We start from the raw sequence: 15,771 nt of genomic DNA on the forward strand, positions 1-15,771 counted from the left end.
ATGACACGGTGTTTTGCAAAAGCCTTGAATCACCCCTAAATATCTTTAGCTGTTTACATTTTGGACTGGATTCAGATATTACTGCTTTATATATTAAAAAAGAAAAAGGCATATATTGATCAAATATTTATACCCAATATCTGTACGCTGATATTGGCTATATTGAGCTTTGTTTTTTGTTTGTTTGTCTTTTTTTAACTCATTTTCAGCTCAGTAAAATAACATTTTTAAAGGAATGTCCTTTTTTTTGGCGTCTAGAGCTTAACTACTTAACTTTAACCTATAAAATCACTCCTACACTGAGTGAATTAGTGCTGTTCCAACTAATATTAGAAAACCTATTAAAGAAACAACTTAAAACCTAATGTTTACACTTTTTACCAGAAATGTCTTTAGTTTAATCCAAACAAATACAGAAAATGACACAGTTTTGTAGTTTTAACACCATAAATGTTATGCCTGAATAGCTATTAGGTGAATAAAGGTCGATGCAAACTGAGGTTCTGTTAGAGGTCTATGTTGGATTTCTTTCTTAAAGCCAAATTAAAAATAATAAGATAGTTTGTAATTGTACATTTTAGTCTGTCACTTATACAATATCTTATTGCTGAAATTGGGTTCAAGAAAAACTTGAGAAAGCCTGCGGAAATGTTAATCAGGAGTACTTTTATAGATCACAGAAGTCTGTAATTAAAGAAATAAGCTTATGCAAACTGCTTGTTTTCAACTTTGATAATATATGATTTAAATCCTATTAATCACATGTTAAAAAAACAATGTATTTCATATAATTTTACTTATTTGTTACTTCTAGAGTTAAGTTACGGGTTCAATTCGGGAAATCATAAAAAAAGAAAGTTGTAGTGTAAACCAAAGCAGCAGTGCAAAATGTTTTATGCATAAATGTAACACTAAAATGATTGATTAATTAAACAAATATGTCACTTTGACAGTGACAGGTTTTCTTTAGTTATGGATCACTTTAAACAACTGAGCTATAATTTCTAATAATACAGTTTTACCGGTAATACACATCTTTTTCTGATCATTTTAAGCTAGTTGCGATACAGAAATGACAAAGTATACGATAACTTCTTTCACCGATAAAATGTGCTGACATTATTCCCTACAGATGTCTAATTTTTTTTTTACTGAAGGACTTACAGATGAGGAAAAATGGATTTGGCTTCATTTGGAAATCTGGGATATAGAGCCACTTGATGACATTGGAGTGTGTTGTCGAGTTTGGAAACCTCCAGGGATAGTCTGAAATGAAAAACATCACCAGAAGGGCATTTAAACAACATTAAATGTCTTCAAGGTTCACTTTGTGAAGCACTTTTAAAAGTTAAGACTAGAAACCGATAAAGATAAAGCTATTTTTTATATTTTAAAGGATTCATAAATAAAAACGTCTTGTCTGAAACGACCATCGTTAAGTAATTAAATTACTTCTAACAAAACTACAGAAGAAAATGGAATCCATCACTTATGTGGTTAATGTAGTACATTTACCTTCCACTTAAGACACATAGACAGATTTTGGGTAGTAATGTTAAAGGTTTTACATTTTATAATGTTTTTTTTGGGGGGGTCTTCATCACACCAGCGTATACATTAATTAGCACTGGTTTCCAGTTTGAGGGAAAACCAGCTTTAAAAGTCATGGTTACAAAACAGCAAAAAATAAATAAATAAATAAGTTGTTAAAAAGTGATTGTATTTCTCAGACTTTTAAACGACATGCCAAAGAGCGTGCAGGGAACTGTAAGTCAGCTGTATACGTTGGCTTAAGGATGGAAAAGGAAAAGGATGTCTGTCTGTACTATTAACAACCTTCTGCAGATTCTACTAAGAAAGATTACCAAGCTAATAAGCAAAGTAACGTCATCTTATCACGTTCCTGGCATTACTTTATGAAAACCAGAGTACAAGTACACTTTTAAATAACCAACAGCAATATTACGGCAACATTGGACAAGAATCCGGCACCAGTTCTAATTACAACAGTAGTTTTGGTTCTCAATAGAACATTTTAGATGATAATTAAGATCATTTAGATGTAAAACATACTTTGTTTCAGTCTTAATTCCTTTTGTCTTATTTGTTGGCCCATATGAATCTAAAAGCCACCGGAGGTTATTCTTACTTTTACTCTCTGGAAAAACTCCAAACTTAAAAGTTTTGTTGTCACCAAATGTTTTTAAGGCTGCTCTCAATGATTTGTGAAGGAATAATTTGTCTGTAAATGCTTTAATTAAAGGATGTTTTACTATTTTATTTGTGATGCCGTTAAACTGTGTTGTGAGTGTTTGTAAACTCTGTGTGCTGCTGCCAGAATTCTCTTATAAGAGATTTTTTTTTTTACTCAGTGGGATTTTCTTGGTGAAATAAAGGTTAATGATAAAATAAAAACTTTAATCCGAAACAAGCTTGAATTTAACTTAAAACTGAAATGCTTAGATTGAAGAATTTAGATCAGGGGTCTTTTTCGCCTCACTGTTACAAAACACCCTTTACCTAAAAAAAAAGTTTTTTATAAATATAAATATGCACTTTTTTAAAGCTATTTCTTCAGGATTTAGAAAAAAAATTCTAACGTCTGGAAAGGAAAATTAGGCCAGCTGAGTTACTTTTTCAAAACATGAAAAGCTGAGAAAGACTGGGAGCTCACTCGATAACATTAGCTAAAAAAACATTAAATACTTTTTTGATTTTTTGGCACTCGTGGTCTTTAACAAACATTAAGCCTAAAGGAAACTGGGTTGAGAGAGAGGAGGGGAGACAAGCAGCAAAAGTCCACAGGTAGAGACTCAAACCCGGGACTGGTTTTATTATCTTTTTAATTAAAAGGTTTCTTGGAAATAGCCACAGAGAAATGGCGGCACCAATATTTTACTGCTGCAAATTTAACAGAGAAGAGGACAAGTTTCAATACTTATTGACGCTTCTGTTATGTTGTTCTGATTTTCTGACATGGCTTTTAGACTGCAAAAACGGAACTAAAAATAAGTAATATTTTCTTAAAATGAGCGTATCTGTCCTTGATTTGAGCAGGTAAATAAAATGATCTGCCAATGGAATAATATTTTTGCACTTAAAATAGGAACAACTCATCTCCATCTGCTTATTTTAAGTGCAGGATGTCTAATTATGTTATTTTAGGGGTCAAAATACTCATTCCATTGGCAGATAATATTATTCGCCTGCTCAAATCTAGGACAAAAACACAAATTTTAAGAACATTTTACTTATTTTTAGATCCATTTTTGCCGTGTATAGTTTTGGTGCGGCATCCAAAGATTGTCAGTAGCCCCCATCTGGCCACCCGTTTCATGACGCTAGCACCTAGTCCAGACATTATCCAGGATCCAACATTTTCCTTCAGTCTGATTGGTAGGTTATTGTGATTTCAACCTTAGCTCATCCATGAACACAAACAAACCTTTACAGGCTGCAGCCGGGATCCCGATGCAGATAAAGTACTGGAAAGTCAGCATGCTCGCAAGGAAGAAGCAGTACTTTGACCAGATCTCAGCGATGGCTTTTCTCCGTCGTCTTTGCATTACCGCTATGAGGGCAAAAGCATGGAGCATGGCGTAGAAGTCCATACGCTGGCCAATGATGTTCACCACCAGCAGCAGGCACGTCTAAGAGAACCAGGAGAGGCAAGAGAAACAAACTAAAGCATTAAATACGCTGTAATTCCCAATTAAATGCATTTTTATTACTTCAATGAATTGTCCACCTCAAGTCCAAACTTGTAGAAGAAGTAGTTGACAAAGTATTTAACAAAGCTGACGATGCCGATGTCGAGGTGCTGACGCGTGGTGTCATGGAAGATGATTCTGGCTGCTGGAGGCGATAGTTTGTTCCTCAATCTGAAGTACAGCTGATGCCGATAAATGGTCACCTCGAAAGCCAATAGTGCCAACATCAAGAAGTTGTCCTGCAACAGAAAAATTAATAAAAATAAAAATCTGGAAGTTATCCACTCTGTGGAACACCCTCCAGATTTCCGACTTTGCAATGTAAGAAACTATAGTTTTAATATAGCAAATTTGTGCCTTTAATCGTGGAAAATTATAATTTTTTACTCAAAAATTTGTGATTTTTTTGACATAATAGAACATCCAGATTTTTTCTTGCAAATATTTGAAATCGATCTCAAACTTTATGAGTTTATTTTTTGGAAATTTACTCCTCCATGGCCAATAATGTATTTTCCACGATCTACAATGACACTAATATGATTTTATTTAAATTACAATAATAAAGTCATAGTCGTTTACGCAATCATTTCAAAGTGCTGACACCATTAATTATTTGATGCTGATGTACTAAAAAGATTTAGTATTTCCCTATTTATAAAAACCAATACCAAAGTATAACTTCACATGATGCACAACATTCCTGAGCTTAACGCGGGGAAAGACTCCACTTTGTGTAAAAGGTTTTCATGTAGTTAATACTTTTTGTGACAGTTCTCAATCTGCTGTTGTGAAGAAAGAGCTGCGTCAAAAAAGAGCAAATACTTCTCAGTTTACATGAACTTAAAATATAATCGGAGTATTTATTGTGATAGTAAAAGTACCGATAAAAAAGTACTTATTTTCAGTCTTTTTATTCATCTGTACGGCTGTGACTACAGCTCATTTACACGGGTGCGTTGGATCGAATGATCTCTGAGACGACGTGGGCTGGGACTAAAATTTGGAAAAGATTTATAATCTTTTTTTTTTTTTTTGCTCACTCGGTTTAAAATGAGTATAACGAGAATAAAGAGGATCTTTGTTAATTTTTTCCCCCACCTTTGGTCGAAGCAAAAAATAGGGGAAATGAAACAAGGTGGCGCCCCTATTTTTAAAAATGGGTAAGCAGCATTCCCATTTACTTCATTGTGCCTCTTGTGTCGGTTTCTTTCTGCTTTATTTAGGAGACTTTAATCAGAGTTCTTGGTTCGTAGTTACCAGTACTGAATCTATATATACCACAATACTTCTTATAGTATAGTTTTATACTATTCAATTCTTTGCTCAAATGCTCATAATTAGATATTTGAATTGTTACACATAGACACAAAAGACAATCATTTAGTTTAGGGGCCTTTTTTTATTTGAATGGGGTCAGATCACAGGTCAGAGTTAAGCAGGTCTCGATAAAGTAAAATAATCTCAATTTTCGTTTGGTTTACTCGTATAAAAAAGGGCTTCCACGTCTTACCCTGAGGTATCCCAGCAGGTCTGCATCTTTCTCCAGGCCCACCCAGTTACCGAAATCATGTCCATCCTTTGTGTAGGCATCTGGCTGTGCACAGAAGAAGAAACTGTTTTTCATTTTATTACTACATGAAAACAATGCTAAGTATGAAAAGCATTTATATAAAAAAAGTATGCACGTGCAATGCAAAAACAATTATACATGCAATGTTAAAGGAGAGTCTGTGATGGAAAGAAAAAGATGATATTTACTATACTGCAGTTGTATTTCTGGGGCTCTACAGTGTTCAGCTGGTACAACATTTTACACACGATGATGACACACGTCCAGACGGTGCAAATACTAGAGGCAAGGGGTCGATACTGGTTGTAGGGCAGCGCAAAGGCCCACGATGCCAGGAACACGTAGTTGAGCAGAGACACCTGCACAAGAGACAACACAGGCGATGAGGACATGAAAATGATCACAGTAAGCTTTTTTCCCCCCACTCAGAACGCTATTTAAATACTTCTCGAAATGATTTTATTTCATAACAATTTCAGAAAATCAAATGTTCTTTTTAACTGAAACAGGATGCTGACTGTAGAAGGAATTCAACAGAGTAAAATATTCAGGAATTAAAACCCGAAAAGGCCGGGACTACAAAGCAGATTATGAACTGCAAAGTCACTAATTAAGACCCAAATATACAGACAGTGGCTTGCAAAGGTTTCATAGCTCTAAACTAGGCATGTCCAAAGTGCGGCCCGCGGGCCATTTGTGGGCCCTGTACTGATTCTGTGTGCCCTAGCCTCGTGAGACCATCCTGATCTCGCGAGCTTTCAAGGTTTCACTCGCAGATCAGTCTGGCTACTCTCCGTTAAAGAAAATTTGGAGCCGTTCACCAAAGAAACGTCCAATCAGCGTTGGCTTTGAGGCGGGTTGAGGTGTGACGCAACGGGAAGCGCGTCAGTTCAGTCTAAACAACATGGCGGTTTCAGCCGATGAAACTAGCGTTAGCGTGGCTATAGAGCAAGTTTTATCGGAATTACAGAGTATTTCTCTGCTGAGCTAACGAGACTTTACCTGCAGCAGCAAGAGTAGCTTGGCTTGTGGTTGTGTTTTCATCGTCGCTCGTAACAGAGCGACGACGAATCTGATTGGTTCATTTGGCCCGTCTATCACCAACATAGGCCAATCAGCTAACCAGTATTTTCGCCCCTTCCCAAAATTACTTCAACGGAAGGTTTCCAGATGGATATGCGGAGCAAATCTATCTGGCGGAGTCAGGTAATGGGTGCCCCCCCCCAAAAGCATTTCAAGAAAGATTTGGTCCACCAGCACACACTGCAAAACGGATCTAAAAATAAGTAAAATGTTCTTAACGCTAGTGTATTTGTCCTTGATTTGAGCAGGTAAATAAGATTATTTGCCAATGGAATGAGTGTTTTCACCCCTAAAATAAGATAATTAGACATCCTGCACTTGAAATAGGATGATTGAGATGAGTTGTTCCTATTTTAAGTGCAAAATTCTTATTCCATTGGCAAATCATCTTATTTACCTGCTCAAATTAAGGACAAATACACAAATTTTTAGGAAATATTACTTATTTATAGTTCCGTTTTTGCAGTGCAGGTGGTTGATGCAGATAGAAGATTTTAGTTTTTAATTAGGGCAAAATTATTACAGGAAAGTTAAGATTAACATAAAGTATTCATCTTTTAATAAACACACTTTTGACATTCTCTTTAATTTCATAGCAACGTCTATCCAATGACATTTAATTACGCAAATGCAGACTTTGGTGCATTAAAATCTGCTTTGAATTCAATTATTAAAACTGGCTAATTGTTTTCAAAGAACAACCGACCCAAATACGGTTCTTATATCGCTAGAACAAAAAACGTTCAGTTTATTGTTGCTTTTTTTTTTTGCAAATGGATGAATACAACAAATGAGCAAAACCCTTTTTTAATTTTGAATATACAATAATTTACACATTCATTTTCTTACAAACAAATCTGACTAATTTATTTATTTAAAATGATCCTATTTTGTAGAGCAGGTAAAAAATAAACATAATTGCTTTGGGTTTTAAAAACAATTGTGTTAATTTTTTGGCCCTCGAGTTTCTTTGACTTGACAATTTTGGCTCATGTAGAGAAAAGTTTGGACAGCCCTGCTCTAAACCTTTTTAACATTTTGTAACAACCACAAACGTAAGTGCATTGCATTGGGATTTCATGTGCAGCTGTGCTTATAAGTGGTATACAGATATGCGTTTGCGACAAGGAATGATGTTTGCACAACATTATCTTTGTAATTATAGTTCTTTTGCGTACTGAAAAGTCAGGTTATCAGCACTTGTTTCTTTACAAGATGTCCAAAAAATAAAAGAAATTAAGCAGCTAAGTGCTTTATGTGTTTTTACCACCTGCAAAAGAAAAAAAACAAAAAAAAAAAAAACAAAGCGAGGTCGTCTTTGTGAAACTGAGGATCAGATGGCCGGCAGGGAGGCATGAGACACTGTTAATAATGTCAAGATTATTGCCCATCATTTCTGGTGCTGATGCTGATAAGGACAATACAAACTTATTAATTAGAGGCTTAACTGAAGAGTTTGAAATCAGATATGACTTCATCCAGTCAAATGATGTTTTATTTAACTGCAGGCTTTATAACGTTTTTCTTTTACCAATAGCCTTTTTTTCTCTTTGCCACTTTAATTCAATTCAATTCAATTCTATTTTATTTATATAGCGCCAAATCATGAAACATGTCATCTCAAGGCACTTTTCAAAATCAAGTTCAATGATATTATACAGATTGGGTCAGATTATACTTTAATACAAAAGCCAGATCTGTGGAGTGAACGACTGATTATTCTCCTGTCGACAGATCTTCCCACCAATGCCGTGACGCTCTGCAGCTCCTCTCAAGTCCCCATGTGATAAATTTCTGCTTCTCTGATTAATGTTCTTGTCAGATTAGATCAGGGCTGTGCACACAGTTCAATCCAAAGCGGCATTTTTGACTTAAGTCCAGCTAAATAAAACTCCTTTTAGAGCTGCAAATGTTACATGACCTTTTGAGGGGGAAAAAAGACAACTTAACGTTTGTGATAAATATCTTTAATAGGGAATTTGTTGTAATTTTCTAAAGACCTGCCATTTTTTCTATTTTCAGGCTTTAAAATAAAGAAGACTTTAGCAAAAAAAAAAAAAATGGATAGGCTTTCTTTTATGGGATGTTAACATTTGAGGAAAATTCGGAAAAAACGAAAGTAAATAATTTATAATTTTTATTAAGAGCCATTGTGGAAGGTCCAAAGAGCCGCTAGCAGCCATGTCTGAAGGCTATTGGTCGCTCTGGGCTTTATTTAGGGCAACTGGGGTAAATGGGGCTAAAAACAAGTACACAAGTACACTATCCAGATATAAGATGTTGAAAACCATGCACCACTTTCCATTCAGTTAAAATTATGATACTTTGCCAGATGCTACATACTACTTTGCATTGGTCTATCACATGAAATGCCTATAAAACCATCTCAAGTTTGTGGTTATGTGACAAAAAAGATGTTTGATTAACCATTTGATTATCCATTTGATTAAAAAAATGTTATGATCATTCGGGTGAAATCAGAGTATTTCTCAGCATCTCTAGACAGCTCCTAAATAAACGACTCAGACGCTGAAGCTTCCTTACCTCATAGAGGCAGACCACAACGACAACGTAGCACGACACAATCTTGATGATGTGGATCTCCAGCAGCCACCAGATGAACAGCTGCAGTTGGTGGAAATACTCCAGGAACTTGAGGAAGAGCACAGTGAGCCGGTCGACCACCAGATGCCATTTATTCTTCAGATCTGTAAAATAAAAGACCATGTAAATGTTTAAACTACATATTTTTTTCTTCAAAAAAAGCCAGATTTGTTATTTAGATTGGTCTCCAGAAATAGTTCTTCAGGCCTTTTGTAGGTCTTTTAAAAGGGGACACATCATGCTTTTCAGTTCTTCCGCTTCACATTGAAATCATTTAGTCTTTATAAAGTGGAAATGCAATGCTTTCGTCTGAATTCCTCATTAATCTACCCCCACATTCCCGCTTTTTACCAAGGGTATAACAACACATCTATCCACACTGATATATCGATTAAATGACTAACAATCCGATAACATCGATGCATCATTTAAAAATCAAACAACCGATGACTTGTCCACTCGACGCTTCGGCATCCTTCACCTTGGACTACAAAATGCTGCAAAAAAAACGAACTAAAATCCAATCATTCTGATTGATCTAAATAATCCAGGTTGAAAATAGTCGAGCAGGTCCTGTGGAGGGGTTCTTCTTTGTTTCATCTCTTCCCTTCTTCGGTCTGAAGAGTTATAGGTGAACTCGGCCTTTTAAGCTGTATCTTCACATAGTGGATCAACAACTTTAAAGGCATACTATGCAACATTTTTTAGTTAATTAATGTGTTCCATACCGTTTTGGATGATTAAATGAGTCATTTCAGGTCGAACAAAGGTTTTCTCGGCCGCCCTGGTGGTCTGTGGGGGAAATACCGCACTTGCAATTGCAAGAGCTCTCGGCCCGCACTCACAGGCTCAGAAGTCTCTACAAGACCGCGAGAGTCGGTCTTGCTTTACGGCGAGAACTCCATGTGTTTTTGCCCTGCCATTCACTATATGCACGCACGAAAGCAACAACAAAGAACCGCGTGTTAACGTCAAATGAACATGCAAGCATATCGAGTTTTATTATTATTATTATTATTTATTTTTAATTTTTTTTATGTTGGCGAGACGCTACCGCGGCGGCGGCGGCGGCGGCTTGGCGAGGCGGTGGCGTCTCGCCAACATAAAAAAAAAAAAATAAATAAATAATAATAATAATAATGATAAAACAGGCGAGGCGGCGGCGGCTTGGCGAGGCGGCCGCGCTGCGGGAAGCTTGATATTCATACCTTCACTGTGTTAGTCATTGTTTGTACTGCCGTTTTTTCCACTTTTCGTTGCGTTCGCCTGTCTGCTAAGCTCAAAACAACGGCGCCTGGCTTGATGGAGAAACCAGAACAGCTGAGCATCTTTATGACAGTGCACTTTTACTTTCGCCCTCTGGGGGAAGCCTCACTGGAAAATCAACCCCGGTTGCATAGTATACCTTTAAAGGCGACAAAACTGGTTGCTCTCATGCAAAAAAGGAACATTAGGCTTCAAAGTTTCCCAGGTGGCTGAGTGATGCAATAACTTCGTTGTAAGAGGGTCACAATTGGACCCAGAGGCATCCACCTCTTTAACGGCAGATATGGCTTCCTTTATCTGTGACGTCCAGCGAAGGTATGAAAAGAAAGAGGTTAAGTAACCCTAACTCTTCAGATCGGGTTGACCTTCAACCACGCTGAGCTGTCACGAAACTACGAGGCGCAGCAAAAAGGTACACTGGCTCTTACAGAAGCTGCGTCAATTCTCGTCATCTTGCTTTCTGATAGCTCCGCCGTACTGTAGGCAGATGACACAACAATTTCTATGTCTGCTGATGATCGCGCCCGGTGCAAATATCTTTTCAGGCTTAAAAAGAACAAAGCAAACGCTATCAGGATGAAAGCTTGATGTATATTGTTTTTTTATGAAGATGAATATATGATTTATTTGTTTTTTTATGGTCATATTACATGAAAAAAGGCTCCTTAACGACAGGCAGTAAGAAAAAAAAAATGGTTGTCTTTGGAGTGTGTAAAAAAATCAGGTTTTAACTGCAGCCCGACTCATCAGCCAACATGAGATCGTTATATTTCTGCTGATCTATAAAGAACAGAACCTCAAAATCTTATACTTGGGTTAATAAGAACATTTACTTTACAACTACAGCTAAAATCTTTGGGTGATTAAGCAAATGATAAAGGGTATAACGTACTAAAAATAATGATTTTATTAATGAGAAATATTTCATGTGTAAAGATAGAACGGTTTAAATGATAGAGAGTGAGAAAAATTACCTTAAGACGGGAAACTGGATCTAATCCAGAGAAGAAAATCTTTAATTATATTGCGTTTACTTTTTTCTTTTAGCTCTATTGTTCGCTTATCAATGTTTAACATCAGGTTGGAATGGATTACATAAATGATAACAGCAAAAGGCTGGTCAAATAATATTTAAGGTTGAGTTTTAAATACTTGAAATTTTGCAGTAAATACAGCAAAGGAAAAATTTAAACGCATATTCTGGAGCTTTCCCTTAAGGAGTGTAGACACTGACCTAAACATGCTCAAAAATGGGTTCAGATTCCAAAACTTTAGGTTTAACGACCTGAGAAATAAGACGTACCATAATACTCAGTTTTATGTTCTCATAAAAGATATAAAATGTCCAACTCTGTGCGTTTTTTAACAGAGGCCTTGTTGTTTGGACAAGCACGGATATAGCAGCGACGGCTCATTATAAACCGAGAGGTCCTGCAGGGCCCTGTTTTATTACCCATTTAATTTTCTGTGTATATAAACTGCATTTTAATTTAAGACCAGCTTGACTTTCTGAAGCCGTAGTGAATGTTAGCAGGAGAGAGAAAGTGCACACTTGAGCTACGTGCCCCGTCAGAAAATAAAACTAGAAATAAATCCACAGACTGCAAAAAAATAAAAAATAAATAAGTAAAAATTCAAATCTGTAATGCGACCCATTTTTTACCACTTGGCGTGCATTGATTAATGGCCAGCTGGTTTTGGGAGAAAGAAGCTGAATTTTGGGAGAAAACCAGCCGTTATGAACTTTATGCTCTAAGTTGATTGAAACTGCCGCAAAATTAAAAACACATGAATTTCAGCAGCAAACACATTTTACATGATGCATTGTGCAAAGAAAGTAAAGCCTTTAGTGGGCATACCTAGATGTAAACGGCTGCGTAAGCAGCAGAGGATGCTGCGGTTTCACCCATTCTTGCCAATTAACACCTTTTTAGATGTGGTGAAATTACTTAGTAAAACTACGCTCACTGTTTTAATATTAACAGAAGATCATGCCACAGCAACTAAATCAGATATAGGTGCAGACTTTGACTAGACCACTATAAAACCTTCATAAAGCCTTGTTTTATTTATTATTATTTTTTAACATTCAGAAGTGAACTTGTTGGTGTCCTTTGAGGGAATATCTTACTGCGAAACACTAGTGACCTCCATTTTAAAGGTCAGGCCAAATATCTATGGAAATTCTTTATTGCCACTACAAACCAGTCTTAAAACAATGATAATACCCCAGCTGATGTTTGGTATTCTGAATCGTCATGATGATGATGATACCACTAATCTGTCTGTGTTATTTGATTGAATTTAACTTTGCAAAGTGCCTTGAGATGACATGTGTTGTGAGCTGGCGCTATATAAGCAGAACTGAATTGCTAAATGAAAAAAAATTGTGTTTTAGCTCATTTCTTTTTGGTCAGAGCGCTCAGACTCGTCGTGTCGCTTTATACCTGAGCTCTGCTCCGTGCTCGGCTCCGGCTCTGTTGCGGCGCTGCAGCGCTGGCTCTCCTCCGTGCTGGACTGGTGCTGGTCGGACAGTCTTTTGGGTTTCTCATCACTCATGTTGCTGTCGATGTCCGTCACCACCACTAGCGCCTGCTCCTTCATGTTATCTGAGCTCCAGCTCTGCTGCTCCTCCTCCTCCTCCTTGTCTTTGGGCAGGGCAGCCTCCACCGAGCTCGCACTGAGCATGGTGAGGTCTTCCAGGCTCGCCGCGGGCTCCGCCAGTCTGAAGACATGGAAAAAGTGTTTAGTCACAGGCGCCCACATTAGTCTGTGCATGTCTGTTTTAATATACTTATGAGGACCTCTGGGGCATTTTCGCTTTCAACCCTCAAAGTTGGTGATTAGATTATTTTCCTTTCCTCGTCAGGGAATCTTTTAGGTTCTGTAATTTAAAATAATAAAAATAAATAAAAAAAACCCCAATGACCTCTAAATCCCCACTGCTGAAAAAGTAGAAGATAAAACTGATTCACATCTTTGTGAGAACTTCAACAAGTTATTGGGTGGGCTTTTTGTTACGTGCTTCATTTTGTGATTTAAGCACCAATTACAGTAATAGCCACTTAAATTCACCTGTAGTAAAACTACAGATGAATTTATCCAATAAAGGAAATATTATGACAGAGGTGAGCATTATGCAGCTTATAAGATGCTCATCATAATCATTAGCTGATGAAAATTGGCTACTATTCTTTTCTTTTTTTTAAGAAGCAGCAGGTGTTGCATTGGGATAAACTGCAATATAATGTTCCTTTTAAATGTACGTTTCATTGCTTTTGACTCTCTGGACAGCAACTGGTGCATTTCCAGTACATTCTGGGAGTTAATCTTACCTAAAGACAAGTAACAAGTCACGTAAAGAAACGTGTGCATCCTCCTATAGCTTTATTTCATGAGGTTTTTTTTCTTATAAAAAATTAAAAAAAAGAAATGTCTCCAAAACCCATTTCCAGAATTCCCAAATAATTTAAGATTATTTTTGAAAGTGTGGAATTCAAAGATTCATTGAGAATTTGTAGCTGATATTTATTTAGAGGACAGATTTCAAATATATAATCTGGAAAAGAACAAAGTAAAGAAAGGAAGAGCACAAGTAGGAATGTAGGAAAAGAAATAAGGAAAATAAAGGAAAGAAATAAAGGGAGGAAGTACACGAAGAGGGAATCAATGCAAAGAAGAACAGAGGATATAGAAAGGAAGGAAAGAAAGCAAGAAGGAAAATAATAAGGAAATAAGCAATAAGGAAAAAGAAAAGACTACAGGTAGGATGCAGAGATCAAATGACAGAAGGAAGAAATAGAATTACAGGGAGGGGAAAAAGGAAGAGTACAAGGCAACAAAGAAGACAGGATAGGACGGAGGAAGGATGTAAGGAAGAGGTGTGTGAAAAGAAATTAATTCATAAATGTTGGTTCAATAAATTAAGTCCCACTACCTTTATGTCTTAGACGTGAATTGTTTGGTTTAGATCAGCAAGACCCTCCATTATTTATGGCATTTTAGTCTTAACATCTCAGGGTTTCAGTTTTTTATTGTTTGCTTTATATCACTACATGATTTTAATTAGTTAGTTCATAGTTTTCATGTATGTTCATCATGTTGCATGGCTATAGATACAGAAACAACCCTCATTTTTCTCTTTGCACTCATCAAGTTGGATTGTATCCATTTTTATTAGGATTTCTAATGAAGTCATATTTTTGTGTTTTTTTGTCTTGCAAATTCCTTAAATAAAAACATGGAGTTAAAATTCAACACAGAGTTTGTATTTTTTATTTTAACAATCCAATTTTCTTTCCTGAAACTTTTTGATTTTGCAACCAAGTCCTTTATCCGTTTCACCAACAAAACCACGTCTTTTCATTATTACAACTTTAGCTCATACTGACATGACACGATTGTAATCTGGGCTTAAAAGCTCAATTATATAAAAAAAAAACACATTTATAGTTTTGAAGTATTTAAATTTATTCTTGAAAAAGTGTCTGTTTTGCCACATATATAATTTGAGACGGGCATTATGCATGTCTATAAATGACAGACAGTCCTTTTACATTGGCGGGCCTGTTGAGTGCAGCATTTTGCTTCCTACATAGAAAGTAGAGCACATCACCCCAGTTTTAAAGTCTTTATTCTGGCTCCCTGTGTCTCAGAGAATAGACTTTAAAAACCTTCTGTCAGTCTATAAATCCCTGAATGGTTTAGCACCAGAACCAAACACAGAGAAGCAGCATTTAGTTCCTACGCTCCACTTATCTGGAACAAACTTCCAGAAAATTGTAAAAGTGCTGAAAGCCTGAGTTCTTTTAAATCAAGATTAAAAACACATTTGTTTAGGATTGTCTTTGACTGTTCTATTTAAATTGTTTAGTTCAAGTTTGTCGTCCAACTGTTTTTAATATTTGCTTTTAATTTCCATTTTCCCATGTTCCATTTTGTTTAAATTTTTCTACATTTTATTCCAACTTGCTTTTATTTTGTTTTTATTTTCCTATATTTTAATCATGTAAAGCACTTTGCCTTGTCTTTGTACTGAAATGTGCTACACAAATAAACTTGCCTTGCCTTACATCCTCTCTGTACTGTCTGCAGGTACTTCACACTACATCGGAAAAGCTGAGGAATTCCTTTTTTGAACACATCCTATTAACTTTTTGGAAGTGGGGAAAGTTTATCAAGCATTAACAAGTCATTAGAAGTTTGCTTTTATTGTCAATAAAAAGAAAGTGAACAGCTGCGGCTCTGAGAGCTGCGGAGGTAAAAGCGACCGACGAAGGATTATCTGCAGACCTGCACAGGCTTGAAGAGATCATTTTCATGCATGAAACCCAGTAACTTTTTCTGTTGATGGGTTAATTTGACAGCTTAAGAGAAACAGGTCCTCATAAGTATATAAATGCAACCCCCATCCCTTCACACTGATGCAAAAGTTCATTAGGGATTCATCAACTCTGACTGCCTCCTGAGCAGCATTTAGTCAGGCATTGTAATAAAGCAGTGCACATTCCTTCTGCATTCTTTAACACAATCAAT

The 15,771-nt window shown here is 36.4% G+C and overlaps 1 protein-coding gene across 6 annotated transcripts in view; it reads right to left on the reverse strand.

Moving 5' to 3' along the window:
• LOC105932247 (piezo-type mechanosensitive ion channel component 2) overlaps window positions 1-15,771 on the reverse strand; it is a 148,437-nt gene that overhangs the window by 42,979 nt on the left and 89,687 nt on the right. For all 6 annotated transcript variants that reach the window (XM_021320871.2, XM_021320874.2, XM_021320868.2 and 3 more), the window contains 7 exons: window positions 12,684-12,961; window positions 8,911-9,074; window positions 5,472-5,642; window positions 5,224-5,307; window positions 3,749-3,949; window positions 3,446-3,650; window positions 1,165-1,266 (listed from right to left, as the gene is read on the reverse strand). In XM_021320871.2, coding sequence (XP_021176546.2) covers window positions 1,165-1,266; window positions 3,446-3,650; window positions 3,749-3,949; window positions 5,224-5,307; window positions 5,472-5,642; window positions 8,911-9,074; window positions 12,684-12,961 — 1,205 coding nt within the window. The remainder of the gene's footprint in view (window positions 1-1,164; window positions 1,267-3,445; window positions 3,651-3,748; window positions 3,950-5,223; window positions 5,308-5,471; window positions 5,643-8,910; window positions 9,075-12,683; window positions 12,962-15,771) is intronic.

Source organism: Fundulus heteroclitus, chromosome 6 (assembly GCF_011125445.2).
Source record: "Fundulus heteroclitus isolate FHET01 chromosome 6, MU-UCD_Fhet_4.1, whole genome shotgun sequence".
NCBI lineage: Eukaryota > Metazoa > Chordata > Actinopteri > Cyprinodontiformes > Fundulidae > Fundulus > Fundulus heteroclitus.